The sequence below is a fragment of the Lynx rufus genome, unplaced genomic scaffold (assembly GCF_022079265.1).
Source record: "Lynx rufus isolate CCGP_SWC_20201006 ecotype Redwood Valley unplaced genomic scaffold, mLynRuf1.p SCAF_7, whole genome shotgun sequence".
Lineage (NCBI taxonomy): Eukaryota > Metazoa > Chordata > Mammalia > Carnivora > Felidae > Lynx > Lynx rufus.
Genome location: NW_025814889.1, coordinates 93,754,227 through 93,774,352, shown reverse-complemented (window position 1 = coordinate 93,774,352; position 20,126 = coordinate 93,754,227). Strand labels below are relative to the sequence as shown.

General features: G+C 43.4%; 1 protein-coding gene across 1 annotated transcript in view; it reads left to right on the top strand.

The window, feature by feature from the left end:
- CPM (carboxypeptidase M) overlaps window positions 1-20,126 on the top strand; it is an 80,197-nt gene that overhangs the window by 35,340 nt on the left and 24,731 nt on the right. Inside the window, exon 3 of the mRNA XM_047065337.1 lies at window positions 12,285-12,382. Coding sequence (XP_046921293.1) covers window positions 12,285-12,382 — 98 coding nt within the window. The remainder of the gene's footprint in view (window positions 1-12,284; window positions 12,383-20,126) is intronic.

Sequence of the window (20,126 nt, the reverse complement as noted above, 5' to 3'; positions counted from 1 at the left end):
TAGAGTCGTGACTAGTGTTGAAATCAAAAAAGAAGAAAAGAGAACTTATCCCAACTTGACACATCTTCAAATATTTCCTTTCCTTTTTTTAATTAACAAAGGGTCTCTGAGCAATCAGAAGAATCCTTGATTTAGAAATTGAAATCCCCAACCCGCCCCCCCCCCAAAATTTGCCTGTTCAGGAAGAAATAAAATGGAACCAAACATCTACATTCCCAGGAATCATTTCAAAACATTAGTACCGTGCATGGAGACAAATGTGTAAGCAAATGAAATCCCATTTCCCCATAATGTTGGAAGAGTCTAACTCAAAGCCAGATACTGGGTTTGGATTTCTGCGTTCTCATGTAGCAATACTCCAAGAAGGTCCATCTACTCTAGATTAGCCATCTAGAAAATCAGATCCTTTGCAGATCCTACCCAAATGGTAGACTAGCTGACTTTTCCATAATACTGGAAAACAGTTGCATCTAGTCTCTGGATCAAGGGTGACCCCAGCTCCAACTGGACTTCCTGAGCTGTTAATTTATCCAGTCATCCATGCATTCGACAATCATATATTGATCATATACTATGTATGGTCCACACACTATGATGGATTCTGCAAGCACAAAGATACACAGTCCCTTGCTTGTAGGAAAACCTGTGGTTTCAACAGTGTTAGGAGAGGGGCTGCAGAAGTACTATGAATGCTCAAAGGGGAGAGTAACTGAGGCTGGTAAGGGATGGGACCAACGGAGAAGGGTAAGAAAGGTGTTGGATGGAAGAGGCTTTTGGTTGAGCCTTAAAAAGGCCAGTAGAAGTTGGCCACTTTGATCAGGTAAACAGAGGACTAACCATGCATTGAAGGTGCTGAGGCAGATGGTTTGGAACTACACACCATTAAGAATGGCTAGAGGGGCACTTGGGTGGCCCAGTTGGTTAAGCTTCCGACTTCAGCTCAGGTCATGATCTCACAGTTCGTGAGTTTGAGCCCCGTGTCGGGCTCTATGCTGACAGCTCAGAGCCTGGAGGCTGCTTCCGATTCTGTGTCTCCCTCTCTCTCTCTCTCTGCCCCTCCCCTGCTCGAGTGTGCTCGCTTGCGCTCTCTCTCTCTCTCTCTCTCAAAAATAAACATTAAAAAGAAAAAAAAATGGCTAGAGCCTGGTGTCTGGGATTATGGTGGGGGCTCAAGGCAGAAAGTGGACAGACCATGAGGTCTGGTGTGCCATGCTGAGGGCTTGGGTTCTATCTTGATGCCATGGCAAACTATTACAGGACAAGCAGTGGAGCCATGGGATTCAATTCACGTTTGCTTAACCCCCCAAATAATGGAAAGTTTATAAGACATAATGCTTATTTGGACTTTGTCTTTTATTTTTCTTTTTTAATTTTTTTTGAGAGAGAGAGCAACAGAGTGCAGGCTGGGGAGGGCAGAGAGAGCAATCTGAAGCAATCTCCAGTCTCTGAGCTATCAGCACAGAGCCCGACACGGGACTCGAACCCACGAACCGTGAGATCATGACCTGAGCCGAAGTTGGACACTTAACTGACTGAGCCACCCAGGTGCCCCTAGACTTTGTTTTTTCAAATGATGAAGGTGATGTCAGAAATAGAAAATCAGAGGGGCGCCTGGGTGGCGCAGTCGGTTAAGCGTCCGACTTCAGCCAGGTCACGATCTCGCGGTCCGTGAGTTCGAGCCCCGCGTCGGGCTCTGGGCTGATGGCTCAGAGCCTGGAGCCTGTTTCCGATTCTGTGTCTCCCTCTCTCTCTGCCCCTCCCCCGTTCATGCTCTGTCTCTCTCTGTCCCAAAAATAAATAAACGTTGAAAAAAAAAAAAATTAAAAAAAAAAAAAAGAAATAGAAAATCAGGGGTGCCTCGTTGGCTCAGTCAGTAGAGCATGCTACCCTTCATCTCTGGGTCCTGAGTTCAAGGACCACATTGGATGTAGAGATTACTTTTAAAAATAAAAAATAAAATATGACCTCCCAGAATATTTAAAAAAAAAATGAAAGAAAAAATAGAAAATCAGTGTTTTTCAGGCCAGTATATAATCAGTTAGTGATGTACGGTTGTTTCAGCTAACTAAATGCCAGACTCAGTCTTGCATTTGGTACCTATTTACTGAATGAATAAATGGGAAAACTAAAGGCTAAAAAGCCTTTGTATAGGATCGTAGCTTTCACAGTGAAGCTGTACCTGATTTTTGTCAAGTTCATATGAGGATTTACAAAGGAGTCTGGTCGCCTCAGGAAGCACTCAGTCCATCAAGGCAGCAGTTGCTGGCTGTGGTGCCGGCTGCTGCCCTTGCCTGGTCTCCCAGCCGAGGGTGAGCAGAGCCTGTGCTGGCCGGTTCCTGGCTCCTGATGTCAGGTAGGCTTGTGTTCAGCGGGTTACCGGGCTACCACTTTGCCTATGCCTGTGTTTTAGTGCATCCTTAAAGGGCCTCCTCTGTTCACCTTGCTTAACACTGCCCCACTTCCCTTCCACACGACAAGTATTTAGGTCCTTTGTTGTCCATTTTTCTCGATTCACGTCCAGCTTGGCACTTCTAGAATTCACAGCATTATTTCAGTTCTGGAATCACATCTGTCCACCTGTAAATGCTATTTGAGCTAGCAGTTATAATGAGATGATCCAGGGGGGAAATTCCAAGAGACAGGCTTTGCTAGTGATGTCTTACTATGGTATTATTTTTTATTACAATGTTTTCAGTGCATTTTAATAGTGATTTATTGGCTGTCCACTGTCGATCAATAGCTACCATGAATGTGTAGGACACCTTCTGTGCTATAAAAACAAAACTGTAGAACATGTTTAGTAGATAATTTGGATTGAGAAAATACACAGAAGAACAGTATTAACAGAGGTTTATGTATATTTTGTGCCATGTGAGTAGTGTTAAAGCAATATTTATAGGGATGCCTGGGTGACTCGGTTGGTTAAATGTCCAACTCTTGGTTTTGACTCAGGTCATGATCTCACGGTTCCTGAGTTCAAGCCCTGCTTAGGATTCTCTCTCCCTCTCTCTCTGCCCCTCCCTTACTTGATCTCTCTCTCAAAATAGATAAAAATAAACTTAATTTAAAAAAAAAAAAACAAAGTTTTTAAACTTTCTTCACCTCTGGGTCAGCACCACAAAATCTTAGGGTTCTGGGAGCCCCTGTCTGGAAAAAAAACAAAACCACTGTTTTTCAGCACTAAGAATGATGAACATTCAGTAGAGGGAAATATCATTTCGGGTGGGTAGGTCACAGAGGGTATATCAGAGGAGAGACTAAACTCTACTACAGAAATTTTTTAAACCCCAAATCTCAGTGGGTTATAACAGCAAAATAAAGGTTTGTATCTCACTCACATGTTTTTCAGCAATCAGTTGGGACTTGGTTCCCTGTTGTCTTCCCTCCAGGACCTAAGCTGAGAGCAGCCTCTATCAAAATATTGCCTGTCTTGTGATGGAGGGAAATGATCTAGCAAACCATTCCTTGGCTCTAACAGCTTTTTCCCAGAAATAACACGTGTCTTTTCTACTCACATTTCATTGGCCAGAACAAGTCATGTGACCACACCTGAGTTCAACAAGGCACTGAATGTTGGGCCAACAGTAATACAGAGGCCTCTGCTAAAAAGTGACCTTAATACTGGTGGATTGCCATGATTTACCGTAGTAGACACAATAGAGGAGAAGAAGGATCTAACTGCTCAGTCAATGCTGACAGCATTGTTAAGAAAACAAAACTCTTCCATGTGAAACCCTTAGAAAACTAACTGAAAGGTAAAATTTTGTTTTGTTAACCTATAATTGAGCAGAATATTTTTCAGTGCCAAAGCATGTAGTGTCATTTTTGTGAAGTCTATTTATTTATTTTGAGAGAGAATGGGAGCATGAGGAGGGGAGGGGCAGAGATAGAGAATCCCAAGCAGGCTCCACGCTGTCAGTGCAGAGACTGACGTGGGGCTCAAACCCGTGAACGGTGAGATCATGACCTAAGCTGAAATCAGGAGTTGGACAGACACTTAATGGACTGAGCCTCCTAGGTGCTCCTTGTAGTGTCATTTTATAGAAATATTGTAAAGGGGAAATCAGGGTGGATCAAAGTAATCTGGGGAAACTTCTTAGAATTAGGTTTTTGTGGAATGCATAGGATTTGTAAAGGCTGAAAATCCAGGGATGCCATTTTAGGTCAAAGTTGACAGAAGTAAAGATGAGGCTGAGCCTAGGGTAGGGAAAGGAGCCTGATCCCATGAGGAGCATCTGTGAGCAGGTAGTGAGAAATATGAGTGCAGGGTGGGTGACAGAAGACCCTGAAAGCCTGAGGGAGGAATTTGGATCTGATGTGCCAGTATTTACTAAAAAAAGTAGTCCTGGAGAGGCACCAATATCTTGTGAAATGCTGCAGTAAGATATTTATTGAACACCTGCTATGCACCAGGCACTGTTCGCTACGAATAGAGCAGTGAACAAAACAGGCAAACCAAACAAAATAGTAAACACACAGGGAGTGCACTTGTATGTTGCATTCTAGTTGAGACAGACATTATGCAAGTAAATGATTCCATTTACAATCTTAAAGAATGAAAAATGCGTGAAAAAAGATACACAGGATTGGAGAATGATCAAGCTATCCAGGGCAGTGTGGTAGTATTAGCACATCAGGGGGATGAGATGGGGAGGATGACAAGACACCGGTGAAGACTGATAAAGTGAGGGAGTCCTAGGTGATAGCCAGCATCCACAGGTCCAGCATCCAACAGCAGGATTGGCACACTCAACTGATGAAAACCTCCTGATCCAGGCCTAGTACATCCGTGTACAAGATACTAGGAATACTGGGTCCAAAGAAGGTGGCCATTGGGATCTGCTCATGTATCAGTTGGAAAAGCGCTCAGTGGATGTGGTGCCTAGATCCAAAGCATGCAGGTGTGACACCCGTGCAGAAGCCCTAATGACCTCTGAGTCCCACAGCCTCCTCTGGGCCCAGGCTCTCACAACAGGTAGCCCCACTTGGGACCCCACACCAAGATCACTGTACAGTGGGAAACTCTGGTGCAGCAGACGTTGGTGTCCAAAAACTGCCTAGGAGTGCTGGGATGCCTCCTGTGTCCCCTTCATCCCCCTATTAACCTGAGCCACAGGACCCACGGCCCTTAATGGAATTTGGAATTGCCCCATCGTTGCTTCCAGGCAGAACATAGCACTTGCTCTTACCACAGTAACAGCAGGATCCCTGGGACACCCGATTCCTTTCCAAACCCCTGAGCCCCTTCTCAACAAGTTCCTCTGTTCATAAACAAGATCAGCTTCGTGGGGATCAAGTGGCTGACTTGGGGGGGTCATCGCATCTGTTCGAGTATGGGTTCTTGGCTTTGCATGTACAGAAACAGACTGGGTGTTCATGGTGGCTGGCCAGAACCCCTCACTTCAGTACAGAAGCCACGGTAAATGCTGGCTGATTTGCCATAAAGGAAGGCGTGTGCATGAATTTTGGGTTCCAGGTATAGAGCAAATGAGTTTTGCCCATGTGTTTATTTCTGTTGCTGTTCCATCCTCCCTACTTTTTAAGCCTTATCTTTGTAGATTAGAAGCCAAACATTTCAGGAAAAGCACCTAACAGCCAGGTCCCCTGAGGTATATCCACCCCAGATTCCACACCTTGGGGCAAAGTCTCTAAGGCTTGCCTATAATCCTTAAATAGCAGTTTGCAAGCCAGTTTGGGGTTTGCATACCAAAGGGAGCAAACAGGAGCTTTAACTTCTCAAACCATCTTCATAGTACGCTCAACCTCTGCCTTCTGTTTCCAATTCTCCAGAGGGAGAAGGAAAAAAAATCTCAACACCAGAAATGGTGCATATAGAAAGCTTGGGACACCAGTTTGCATTTCTTTCATTTTTCTTTTTGTCATTTTGTCTTTTTCTGTTGTTTGTTTGTTTGTTTTAGTTAACATACTGTGCAATATTGGTTTCAGGAATAGAATTCAGTGATTCATCATTTACATACAACACCCAGTGCTCATCCCCCCACACCTCCTTCCATCAACCCTCAGTTTGTTCTCTATCATTGAGTCTCTTGCAGTTTGTATCCCTCTCTCCTCTTCCCCCACTCCCCTTTCCATATGTTCATCTGTTTTGTTTCTTAAGTTCCACATGTTAGTGAAATCATATGGTATTTGGCTTTCTCTCATTGGCTTATTTCACTTAGCATAATACATTCTAGCTCCATCTATGCCATTGCAAATGGTAAGATTTCATTCTTTTTGGTAGCTGAGTAATATTCTATTGTGTATATGTGTGTATGTACATACTCAAATACACCCCATCTTCTTTGTCCATTCATCACTTGGTGGAAATCTGGGCTGTCTCCATAGTTCGGCTATTGCTGATAATGCTGATACAAACATCAGGGTGTATGTACCCCTTCGAATCTGTATTTTTGTATTCTTTGGGTAAATACCTACTAGTGCAATTGCTGGATAACAGGGTAGTTCTATTTTCATTCTTTTGAGGAATCTCCATATTCTCTTTTTTTGCCTTTGATTTTTCATCTTTTCGGTAGCTAGAGCAGTGTAGAAAAGTGACTGGGAACAAAGCATGTGGATGGACTACCCAGCTCTATCTCTTGTTACAGCAGTTCTTTTTTTTTTTTTTTCTTTTTAAGTTTATTTATTTTGAGAAAGAGAGGGAAGGAGAATCCCAATGAGGCCCCGTGCTGTCATCAAGGAGCCCAACACAGGACTCAATCTCATTATCCATGAGGTCATGAGCTGAGCCGAAATCAACAGTTGGACGCTTAATGGACTGAGCCACCCTGGCACCCCGTCACAGAAGTTCTTAAATTTCAGTATGCATGAGAATCCCCTGGCTTCTTACTAAAACACAGACTACTGGTCCGCACTCTCAGCTTCTGATTCAGTATATCTGGGGTGGAGCCCAAGAAAGTGCATATTTAACTAGATGCTGCTGGTCCTGCGGCCACACTTGGAGAATGACTGCCTTCTGAGGTTACCTAAGATTGTGTCCACCTGGGTAAAAGGCTAATCCTACTCGTAGATACCACTTACAGTTGTCAGGGGTGTTAAGTGAATATGCACAAAATGCTTTGAGCTATGAATACTATGCAAACATAGCCAGTCTGGAAATTTTTGCCCATGCTTTTTGTCCCTGTTTTATTTGCTCTGGTTTGTATGTGTTTTGTTTTCGTAACGAGTCACTTAGCAGGAACCTCTTTTCCTCTACTTCGAAGTCAGAGGACATGTGAACTTTGGAGGCCAAATGTTCAACTTGATTTAAGTAACGTACTGTTTTCACCTTGTCCATTATCGAATGCAGGGCTTCGTAGCTGTGTGTCAAGCTGTGTGTGTGTGCAGGTAGTGGGAAGGTGCACAAGTGAAATGGAAGGTTTGGTGTCAGATCTTTGACTCATACTTAGGGAAGGAGGAAGGAATTCATCAGCCTTACAACAGCCTTGCCCACTGAGCTGTTATTCCCACTTCTATATGCGGACACTCTATCAGGCATGCTCCCTCAAGCTCTGACTTGGGTTCAGAGGGTAATTGTAGGGATACACAGAGCAATGCAGAGTCTGGGAAACCAGCAGCTGATTCATCCCTCTGGATACCAGAGCTACGTGGATCATACAGTACATACAAACAAGCCTCATGAAAAACCGGAATGTGGCTCATCATTACAGCCACTCTGCTCCAGTGGCCAGGCCACCCAGGCAGAGTCTGCTTCTCTCTGGGCACGTTCCACTGAGAAGCTCTGAGCAGAGTCAGACAGGATAGCCTTCAAATCGGGTGTCTTGTCTTGGCTCAGTTGGTCATCCCAGGTGGCAGCCTGGGTCTTGCCCCAGGTGTAAACCATAGCAACACAACATTGAAAGAATTGCCTGGGAACGTTTCCCATGGGGGAGGTTGGCTCTGGCCTATCTAGAACTTTCAGGGAGATTAAGGCAGCCTGGAGTCCTCAGAGGAATACAGATTTTGGAATCAGGCCTGGGTTAGAACCCTGCCACTTGAATCAGTTTCCTTAACGGTAAGTTGTAGGTACCACCCACCACATGAAAGTGTTGTGAAGTTCAGGTAATAAAGTGCTTAGGGGGTCTGATGCATAGGAGAAAAAAATTATTTGATTTCATCACCCTATCACTCAAACCCTTATCACTCATGGTGTGCCATTGTCAACTCTTGTAGACTCATATATTAATTTAAGGCTTTTTTTTTTTTCCAACATTTATTTACTTTTGGGACAGAGAGAGACAGAGCATGAATGGGGGAGGGGCAGAGAGCGAGGGAGACACAGAATCGGAAACAGGCTCCAGGCTCCGAGCCATCCGCCCAGAGCCTCGAACTCACAGACCGCGAGATCGTGACCTGGCTGAAGTCGGACGCTTAACCGACTGCACCACCCAGGCACCCCTTTAAGGCTTTGTATGCTATGGAACTATTTCCTTCCATGGTACCTTTTTTTTTTTTTTTTTTGGAGAGTGTACCACCTGAGCAAGGTGGGGGGAGGGGCAGAGGGAGTGAGAAAGGGAATCCCAAGTAGGCTCCATGCATAGCTTGGAGCCTGACCTGGGGCTCAATCCCACAACTCTGGGATCCTGACCTGAGCTGAAATCTAGAGTCAGACACTCCACCGACTGAGCCATCCAGGTGCCCCTCCATGGTACTTTTTAAATGAAAATCTGTTTTACATGGTTGTAGTTTATATAATTTTGTATTCTTATTTCTTTCACATGATAAAATAGTTTTGTTATAAATTCTGTATGTCATTTTAGTGGATTTACATAAAAATACTTACTGAAGTGGCTCAGTCAGTTAAGCGTCCGACTTCGGCTCAGGTCATGATCTCGCAGTTTGTGGGTTCAAGCCCCACATCAGGCTCTGTGCTGACAGCTCAGAGCCTGGAGCCTGCTTTGGATTCTGTGTCTCCCTCACTCTCTGCCCCTCCCCTGCTTGTGCTCTGTCTCTCTCTCTCTCTCTCTTTCAAAAATAAATAAACATTAAATTTTTTTTAAAAAACTTAATTTTGAACATCTAACAAAAGAGTATTGGTTGAATAAATGGTAATGTATTCATATGGTAAGATATTAAGCAGCCATTTAAAAAGGAGTATATTTGTTAACATAGAAGCATGTTCATGATTATATGTAAAATGAAATGGTTTTACCTAAAGATCAGGTGGCTTCCAGATCTATCTGGACATTCACTATCTCAGTCTCAACAAGCTTTCACATTTTAATGGGCCTCAGAATCACCAAGGGAGCCTGTTAAATGCAGATTTGGGGCTTTACCCCCTAGAGTTTGATTTAGCAGATGGGGCTCAGGGGTTGGCATTTTTACAAGGATCCACGTGATTCTGATGTGGGTATGACACTCCTCCCATCTCTACCTGTTGAAGCAATACTTAGCTTTCCAAACTTCTCCATCCGCTTTCCCCTGAACACCTGAAGTACTTCTTGGCATTTATTATCTGTTTTCTTGTCTTTGGATCTTTGTGAATCCTTCTAAATTGTAAAACTTTTCCTGATCTTCCAAGCAAACCCAGTGAGACACCTATGTCACACCCCCGGGATTTGTGTCAAGCTCCCAGTTCCTGAATATAATATAGATCATGAAATATTTGAAATCCAAGTTTTGCTTACTCTGTAGTGAGGAGAAAGGCACCAAGCATTTCAGAACTCTTCACATCTGGCATTAGAAAGAATTTGGGGGAATAGGGTAGCCTTTCCAACCTTGATAAGAAAAAAAAATCTTGTTTAAATTACCCTTGTCTTGGCAGTCATACTGTGAAAAGTAAAGTTTGTTCTCTGTCCATTTACTCTGGTCTAAGCCAGAGGTGGCCAGTGCTTGTGGAGAGGGGGTTAAAACCCTTCAAGAAGCTTGTCATTCCAAAAGCATTGCATGAATATCTTCCAGGATCATTGGTTGGTTTTCATTCTCAAATGTGGCGCCACTGAGGTTATTCGAGGTAAATTTCTCATCTTGCAGTTCACTTAGGAGCCATTCATGCTAAAATGGAGATTGAGTTACCCACAAAGTATTTGTTCACTTAGGTTTTTATTGGTTTGATTTCCGTCCTTCCTTAAGCCAATTAGTATTGGCTATCCATGTCAAGTCTGGTTTTGTTGTCTTTCCCTAGCCTTACGTAACAAGCCAGCTGTTGCAAATTGGTTGTGATAGTGTTATCACAATTGGTAAATATTAGGTTGAGATTATTGAATTTTCCCCCTTGCCTAGGAGGGGACTAGGTCATATTCTGTACAAATCTGATTATTCTAGCTTTAAAGGCATTAATAGCCAGGGAAAAGAATTCTCCAGAAGGAACCCTCAAGAACCAGGGTTACTAGCTCACTCAGAACGTTTTTCCTTACTCACATGAAAATATTAACTTTGTAGAAGTGAAACTCCAGATGCCTTAAGAATTCATACCGGGGAATAGAAGCTTCTGAGGTTAATGAAATGGTTCTGATGAGAAATCACTGGATGGCTTATACTTGCCACATGGCAAACTTGGAATCATTCTTCAAAACCCTGTTCAGAAGTCATCTATAAACCCCTAGATCTGTAAAGTTTTTCATGATCCCCTCCTTGGGGAAAATTAACCATTCCTTTTATTCTACAGGCACAACGGTACCTACATACACTTCTGTGGCCATATGCATTACAGTCTAGTGTAATGATGTGTTTGCGCATCACTAGTCTCCATTTAGATCAGAAATTCACTGGGTGTCGAGAGTATAACTTACCTGTACCGTCTGTTCACCTGCCTAAATGGCTGGATACAGTACTACTAAATGAATGAATGTATGAATGAATGAGGATTCTGCACTAAACAGGTGGCATCAGTCAGATACATGGCATTTTGTGGGTGTTTTTTGAGAAATCCTGCAGTTACTGAATTTAAAGCATCATTCTGGCATGAAAAATTTCCTTACAAAATTGTTATAATAAATTACGAATGCTGGAAAAGACAGGCTGAGTATCTGTTTCTCCCTGGATTCCTCATGCCAACGGAGTGTTCCTCAGCCTGTGGGACCCCTGATTTAAGGGACTAGATCTGAAATTCCACAGAAACCTTCACATTAGCCCAGGAGCTGCTGTTAAATTCCTTCTCTGGGCTCGTGAATTCTACAGAAGGCTCAGATATCACGGGCATTTGAACTTTGTGTCTATGTGATAGCTTTCGAATATACTCCTCAATTTCTAATTTTAAAGTCTTTGTATTTAAAAGAGCCTGATGACTAAAAGAGATGATTTTAGTCATCTCTTCATCATCTCATCATCAGTTATCATGATGACTGAAAGAGACCTCTTCATTTTACTGATTAGGAAACCAAGCCTCCAGGGAGACGGCCAGTTTTCGTTATTAGAAGGCTCACTGGAATTGAAGTCCAATAGGTCAGGTCTTGGCTCTGGGGCTCAAATCACAGCTTCTCACTGGCTGTGTGATCAGAAGCAGCTTACTTTAATGTTTGGAAGATCAGTTTTCTCACTTGTAAAGTTTGGTTCACGATCCGTCTCAGTGGGTCACGATAAGGGATTACTGAGATAGTGCGTACCGGGGTACCAGCTGTGATGTCTGCACAGAGCAGATCCTCATTGATCTTTAATCTCTGCCCTTCCTTGCCGGAATCCAGCTCCTCAGGCAGGGTTAGGACTTAGAAGTTTTCCTTGAGGCATCATTAGGATACATTGTTGTTCCCAGTTTACTTGGCAAGACTCAAGCACATAAAGGGCACTCCTTGCCAAGGAGCTGTGTTACATCAGGGTTTGAATACAAGATTCAAGATTTCTTACTTTAAAAACAATATCCCCAAAATAAGTAAATAAATACATACATACATACATACGTACAATCTCCTTTCTGAGTTCCACGTTTTATTGCTTGTTGCTTTTTTCACTTGTACTGAGAATTAAGGCACCCTCCCAGTCAACCATTGACTGTAATTTAAGTTTGTATAATTATGAAAATTAGCAAGATCCTTTCTAAAAAGCACTAGGGACTCAGAGCAGAGCGTATGAACGTTTTGGAAAAATACGACCTATGTAACCTAATCAGTTTTCGATTTTTAAAAAATCGCGTTCTAAAACAAGAAGTTAAATATCTGTGCTAAATTGAAGGGATCTGGGCTGGTAGGGAACTAAGCATTTTAAGCACGGAGGTGTCAGTCCTATGTGCTCTGGGCATCACGAGACGTGAGTCAGGTGGGAGAAGCCGCAGTTTGCTGTCTTCTCATTCTCCCAGAGTTCATTTGTCATTTTCAAACACAACTTATTTTTCTACCTTTCTCTTCCCTGTAAAGGCAGAAACCTGTGGGTTCTTGTTGTGGGGCGCTTCCCAAAGGAGCATAGAATTGGGATTCCAGAGTTCAAATACGTGGCCAACATGCATGGAGATGAGGTACGTATGTGGCTCAAATATCTGGAAAGTTGCCGGAGGAGCTTCTCCTCGGGTCTCTCGAGTTCCATGTAAATGCTAAGGAAGCAACATAAATTACACCAACGAGTCTGGAAAGGTCTTCCCACAAGGCCTTCTGAGAGAACATAAGGAACCAGGGTCCGACAGCCACCACCACCAGTGCCCTGGGAGGGTACCTGGAGTCAGCTCTGTGCTGGGACTGGAAGAATAATAGAGTCCAAGCTCTGCACTGCCAGCTGGGTCCCTTCTCCTTCGTGGGGTGACTTCTCCCGCCTCCTGACGGGCAGCAAGGTGATGAGCTAAGGAGCTGTATTCTATTTGAATTCAAAACAGTCAGAAGACCCCAAATAGCTATCTAAATTCCTAATATCTATTTTTCTGGAAGCTTTTGTCACCTTCTCTTAATCTTCTACTCAGTGTTTTCAATCCTGAAGTTTAGACCATCAAGCGTAGGGTTCTCTCATTCAACAAATGCTGCATTGCTTCTTCTCCAACTTATCAGGGATAAACTCTACTTTTGGTTTTGTTTGATGTCATGTCATTTATTTTGTTTTGCAATTACCCCTACTTGCCAGTCATTCCTGCCAGGCATTTGAGGGTGCTCATCTCCATTTCTTCCCTCCCTTCCTCAGACTATTTTAAGAACATGGCAACTGCAGTATTTTCTGTTCACCAGGCTCCCATACGCTCGGCCAGTCAAGTGGAGGGGAAAGATAGTTCCCAGTCATCAGTCAAGAAAATTTACATAGGAATATGGGTAACACCCTATAAAACATAATTTAACTTTAAGGAACGTCAAAGTAAATGCATAGTGCAATAAGTACAACCTAGTGACTTGTTAAAACGCTTGGGAATTTGCAGTAGTGTGGGTGGCAGGCTCTAATCAGATGCTGGGCTCCTTGTCCTGGCTTAACACCCCCCCCCCCCGCCCCACCCCGACCCCAAGCTCCTTGGGAGCAGGACCCACCTCTCCTGACACACAGAGCCTGCCCTTTTCCGGGCATGCTGCCCGACCTGTCCTGCTGGGAAAAGGTACTTTGCAGCTGGAGCCCAGATGCAAACAAATACTTGCCTCTAAGGAAGGGGTTGGCCTTTGGACCTGATTTGTGAGTAGATGGAAGGTCAGTCCCCTCATGACTCTTCTGAGTGATCGGGCTGTGCCTGTCAAAGACTCGATGTGGCCGGGAATCTGACCGATACTGTAATAAAACAACTGTTCACTGCAGACCCCAGCCCAGACTTCCCTCTTGTCATCTGGTCTACTGATCAAGATCCCATGGAATCTGTTTTTAGTAAGAGACATACAGCATTCATGAGGTTCAGTAGTTTCTTTATTGAATTCTTGGGACTTCAGAGGTTGCAGTGTGCTGCTCAGAAATAGTCCTCTGAGGTGAAGCTTTCAAAGAGAAGCCAGAGTCCTTTCCCTCACTTGCCTCCGAATTTGCTTATTCCTAACGTGCACTTTCCCAAATTTCTGGCATTTGCTAATATATCCCATCAAATCGGTGCTCTCTGACTCACTCACTCTGATTCTTTGAAGAATGCTGAGGACTGAGACCAAGAAGGGGAAAGGGCCCAGTGTGTTTGGGGGCAGGGACCTGAGGCCCTGTTATCCCCCACATGTCCCAGCTGGTAGCAGTGTCAGGGCAGTGTGGGCCACTGAGGAACTTGTCCTGAAGGTGAGATCTTGTGCCTTGTCCCCTCCTGGTGCATCAGGAGCTGAGGACAGGGATGGCTTCACACAGGAGCTGAGGAGTCTGTGTGAGTAGAGGGTCCAACCACTTTACTCAGCCTTCTTCCTTTCTCAGATCTTTTGGAATTGAAAGAGCATTTTCCAGGACCCACTGTTAAAAAGCAACATGGCTGGGGTGCCTGGGTGGCTCAGTCAGTTAAGCGTCCTACTTTGGCTCAGGTCATGATCTTGTGGTTGGTGAGTTCGAGCCCCGTGTCGGGCTCTGTGCTGACAGCTCAGAGCCTGGAGCCTGCTTCGGATTCTATGTCTCTCTGTCTCTCTGCCCCTCCCCCACTCATGCTCTGTCTCTCTCAAGAATGAATAAAACATTTTTTAAATGTTTTTTTAAATAACAAAAATAAAAAATAAAAAGCTACATGGGTAACATTTGAAGGCAATGGTTCTCATCATTAGATGGATTCCTCGCTATTCTGCCACAAATTTTGAGTGCTGACCTCAGGGTGTATGGATCTTCTATAAGAGTCTGTGGGCCTCATGTGGAGAAACCGACAGGGGATATACATGCACTCAGTGGCATGGTGGGCACAATTGACCACACTATTTTTAAAATGTTTCTTCCTGGGTCGCCTGGGTGCCCAGGTCAGTCAGTTACGCATCTGACTCTTGATTTCGGCTCAGGTCATGATCTCGAGATTCATGGGATGGAGTCCCCAGTCAGGCTTTGCGCTGGCAGTGGGAGAGTCTGCTTGGAATTCTCTCTTCCTCCCTCTCTCTCTTTCTGTCTCTGTCCCTCCGCCGCTTGAGCACACACTCTCTCAAAAAAAATAAATATTTAAAAAATAAATAAAATGTTTCTTTTCTTTCCTGGACCCAACCCCACAGAGGTGTGGGTGTTTTCCTACACTTACACGATGGCTTGATGGTAGTCAGCATCAGCAGCATCCGGGAGACCCAGTCCTGCCGAGCGTACCTGCTGTTTTCCCCCCATGAATTTTTACTTTACTTCCTTATGCCTTGTCTTAAAATCCGGTCTTTTTAGGGGTGCCTGGGTGGCTCAGTCGGTTGAGTGACCAACTTCGGCTCAGGTCATGATCTCATGGTTCGTGGGTTTAAGCCCTGCGTTAGGCTCTGTGCTGACAGCTCAGAGCCTGGAGCCTGCCTCGGGTTCTGTGTCTCCCTCTCTCTCTGCTCCTCCCCTGCTCGTGCTTTGTCTCTCTCTCAAAAATAAACATTAAAAAAAAAAGTCCGGTCTTTTAAAAATTAAAAATGATCCGTTGTTATTATAAAATCAATTATGTACATCTTAGAATATAGGTAAACAAAACACTCTATTTGATCATCCAAAAATTAGTACCGTTAATTCCTTACTATTATATCCTTCTAGATGTTTATGTGTGCACGTGTGCATTTTTATTAAATGAGCTATGCTAATTTGCTATTTGTAACATTTTTACGTTAATACTAGCTACCCTTTCAGGTCAATAAGAGTTTGTCCTGTCTTTAGCATATACCCCACTTTCTAGTTTCTCAAAATGTCCCCCAGATTGTCCTAAGCAGGATCCTGTCCAGGCTCAAGCGTCACCTTTGGTCGGTATATCCCTTGAATCTCTTTTATTCTAGCATTTAAAGGATCTTTTCATTTCTAGACTTAATAAAGAGACCCCACCAATTATCTGTCCTGCAGAATATTCCACATTCTGGATTGTTTGCTTCCTTTCTTGTTATCATCCAACTTGTGCCTCTAGTCCCTCTGTTTCCTTTCAACTGGAAGCTAAATTTAAAGGTTTGCTGTATTTAGGTGAAACTTTTTGGCTAATATACGTTTTAGGAATTGTGAAAATGGGCTAATTTGGTGCTGAGGGTTTGCAAAAAAGCAGACTTTGGTAGCAAAATAACTTAAGATGGCCCCTTTGCAGTCAAATATTATTATAAAAGAAGTGATGTTAAACCTATACTTGTATAATAGTTTTCTTGTCTTCAGTCACCCTGCTGTTGTTGGCTCACATCCTTCCGATGACACTGGCTCACTGTGCCATGTTGATTAGACTGGCAAGTTTCCTTCTGCACAGTGCCTTATGAGCAAATAACAATAATAGCTAACATTAACGAGCATGGGCCACACTAAGTGCTTTGAGCGTTTCTGCAGCAGGCATATTGCTTAGTCCCGGTTACCCAGGAGGGAACCAGGTTTGTGCCGGTCATAGGCTGTCCAAATCCGAGCCTGAGCACTGAGCCTTACCCAGCTATGGATCTGCCTCCTTCGCTCTCTCTGCTGCCTTCTATGTGTTCCATTTTTATTGTTTTCATTTTTATGTATAGATCTGTGATCTGTCACAAATTAATTGTGTTTGGATGGTTACCTGGTTGTTGCAGTGCCGTTCAATGAGAAGATTGGGCCTCGTTCATCATGTAGAAGGTGGTGAGCTCTTAGAGTAACCCTGGAATAAATCCAGGTCCTCTCTGTCCCTTTCTTTTTTCTACTCCCTGCTTTCCCCTCCTTGATTGCCGTGGAATCACACGGGGTAGCTAACAGAGAGCCCTTTGATCAGCCTTTGTCACACTTGCCTGTGACGAACCTTTGTCACCTGATGTTCGTGCTCTTTTCAGCACAACATGGGAGAAGTGTTTCTGGTTTCTACCTCTCTCATTTTAATAAGACTAGCAGGTGTCTTCTAGTTCATCCGGGCCCTCCATTTGCACGCACGCTGACCTGTTGCATTATAGAAGCCCCAATTCTAGTTTTGATTTATGCAGGCTCCGAATCGGCCATGCAGACACATCTGAGGTGTAGTGTTTCCCACTGGAAGGGATGATGCTGGAACACACTGAGTGGGCTCCCTACCGTTCCCTTCCTCCACAAATATTGACATTTGAGAATGGGGTCTCCGTCCCCCTTGCCCTTCCCCTCTCTCTGCTGTTAACTGGCTTTGTAGTCATGGTTTTTAAACTTCATAGAAAAAAAAATCTTGGGTAATCTCTACATTGTTAAGACATCTCTGATTCTTCTCTAATGGAAGTATTGAAGTTTGACATGACTGTGTACTGAGAAAGTTGAGTGCCAGTGGTTTTAAGCTAATCCAGTAAATAGGCAAAGTACAGGTCATGGGCTGGGTTCACAAGGTTCCTTGACCTCAGGGCCCATGGTCTTAAGTAGTATGGGGGGTAGGTATTCATTATGTTCTTGTTATGCTTAACTGAATCGCCAATTTGGATTCTTTTTTTTTTTTTTTTACCCCCTCTAAGCTCCTACTTCTTAAACATCAGTGAATTATTGTTTACTGTGACGAGTTATTAGGGTATAGACTTTTGAAATAGCCACATCACACTTAGAATTTCGTGTTTGTGTGGCATTAACTTATAGCTTATTGTATTCTAGATATATAAATTGAAAGCAAAAACACTCCCTGGATAACAATGACCATATTTTTCAACCTAAAAATAAAGGATAATGGATAAATGATTTTCACACACCTTCTAGGCATAGGAGACAGTTTATGAGAGGCCCCTGGGTGGCTCTCAGTCAGTCAAGCGTCCAACGTCAGCTCAGGTCATGATCTCAGTTTGTGAGTTTAGCCCCAGGTGGGGCTCTGTGCTGCCCACTCAGAGCCTGGAGCCTGCTTCGGATTCTGTGGCTCCCCACCCTGCCTGTGCTTGCTCACGCTCTCTCGCTCGTGCACACCTGCGCTCTCTCTCAAAAATAAGTAAATGTAAAAAAAAAAAAAAAAAAAAAAACTTAATAAAAAAATAAAAAAGACAGTTTATGGGATGTAGTTTGTATCCCTAGATGTTTGTATTTAGAAGGTATTTTAATGGTTTATATGAACACTAAGACATAATATCTGAATTTTGCATGTGCTGGAAAATCTGGAATGTGTAGCCAACGTGCGGTACAGGTTCCAAATGTACTAAAACAAACAAAAAAATTAAAGCTTGTCCTTCCAGATGCCATTGGCCAAGCTCTTTTTTCCACCATTATCCCAAATGCTAGCAAGATGTTCTCAGTTAATGCAGCGTGGTTTTGGATCATTAATTTTTTCTTTTTGGGGTTAGACAAAATTAATCTTTATTGCAGGTGAAGTGTCTAATTCCTTTTAAGCATGTATTAAATTTGTCCTGTAATTGTCTTTTTTCTCTTCATCTCTACTTTTGGTGAGGCTGGACTAGGGTGACCAGTTATCCAGAGTCCCTGGCATGATCAGAATTGTTAGCCCTCCCCTCTGTAAAAGTCATTCAGTATTGACAATTGTTCAGGGGCACCTGGGTAGCTGAGTCGGTTAAGCAACCAACTCTTGATCTCGGCTCAGGTCATGATCTCAGGGTTTGAGCCTTGCATTGGGCTTCATGCTGACAGTGTGGAGGCTGCTTGAGATTTTCTCTCTCCCTCCCTCTCCCTCCCTCTCCCTCCCTCCCTCTCCCTCCCCCCCCTCTCTCTCTCTCTCTCTCTCTCCCTCTCCCTCCCTCTCTCTCTCCCTCTCCCTCTCCCTCTCTCTCTCTCTCTCCCTCTCTCTCCCTCTCTCTCTCCCTCTCCCCCCTTCCCTCTTCCTCCCCCTCCCTCCCTCTCTCTTCCCTCCCTCCCCCTTTGCTCCTCCCCTGCTCTCTCTCTCTCAAAATAAATAAACTTTAAAAAAATTGTTCAAAGGAAATAACTTGATCATTTGTACATCTGCCCTCATTAGGCAGCTTAAGTCACCATGTTTTTAGAAATTTCCTCCTTAGCATAGTCTTGACCTTGTAATGAATTTTTCAACAGTAATCAATCATTTATTCAGTACATGATATACCCAGAGCTGGGCAAGATACCAGAGCTACAAAGAAAGCCTGTTAGGTTCCCTGCCTTCAAGTCTTAGGTGATGGAGTGGGGGGGAGGGTGGTCAGTCGGGCCACTATAAATGTTTGTGGGCAGTGTTAGGATAGCACAAACGTGCAGAGTTCTGGAACCACATGGGCAGATCATGGGACCTAGACTTTGGAAGGCCAAGGAAAGTGTGCTAGATAATGTAGTACTTATGCTGATATGTGAAGAAGGACCTAATGAGGTAATCAGACAAATGAATTAAATCGGTAACACACCATATGGGGAGTCCCAGGGCCGACAGGCTTATTTTTTCACCAAGAAGCTGCATTACAGTGTAGCATTTTAAAAGCAGATTCCACCATTAGGATTGGGATAGCTGGTTTTCTCTCTCTCTCTCTCTCTCTCTCTCTCTCTCTCTCTCTCTCTCTCTCTCTCTAACATGTTACTTACTTATATTGCAGACTCTTCCAAAAATTTTCTCTACTGTTAAGAAACATTCTTTAAAGAGCTAGAACACTCATTTTTATCTATCTAGCAAATTCCACCTTGACTGTAAGCTGAAACTGATGGAGAATTTGTTTTCTGCTTTCTGGGTTATTACCCTTTTAACTGGCAGATCAGTGAGTTTCCAGAAGCTGGTGCGTTCATCCAGTCTTTCAGTCTCTTAATGAGGGATTCTCATACAAAGTCTACACCCACAGAAAGGAAGTGAGTGTACTAACTGAAAAGCTGATTAAGTTAATAGAGATTGTTTTGACCATGTTCTTTTTTAAAATTTGGACTCCTAAGGTTTCATATTCAAAGACTTAATTTTAAAGAAGGGAGGTTTGGGGCGCCTGGGTGGCTCAGTTGGTTAAGCGTCCGACTTCGGCTCAGGTCATGATCTCGCAGTCAGTGAGTTCGAGCTGTGCTGACTGCTCAGAGCCTGGAGCCTGTTTCAGATTCTGTGTCTCCCTCTCTCTCTGACCCTCACCCGTTCATGCTGTCTCTCTCTGTCTCAAAAATAAATATTAAAAAAAAAAATTTAAAGAAGGGAGGTTTATGTATAAAACACGAATGAGTGCTTGAAACATTTACATTAAAATTGGGAAGAATTAATTTGAATAATATTTGCCATATATCTGCTGTTACAAAGGCAACAAAATATAGCCCAACAGAAAAAGAGAACTTTAACTCCCTGAAATTTTGTCTGTTTTACCTCAACATTTTAAAATTCTTATTTATTTTTTAAACATGTC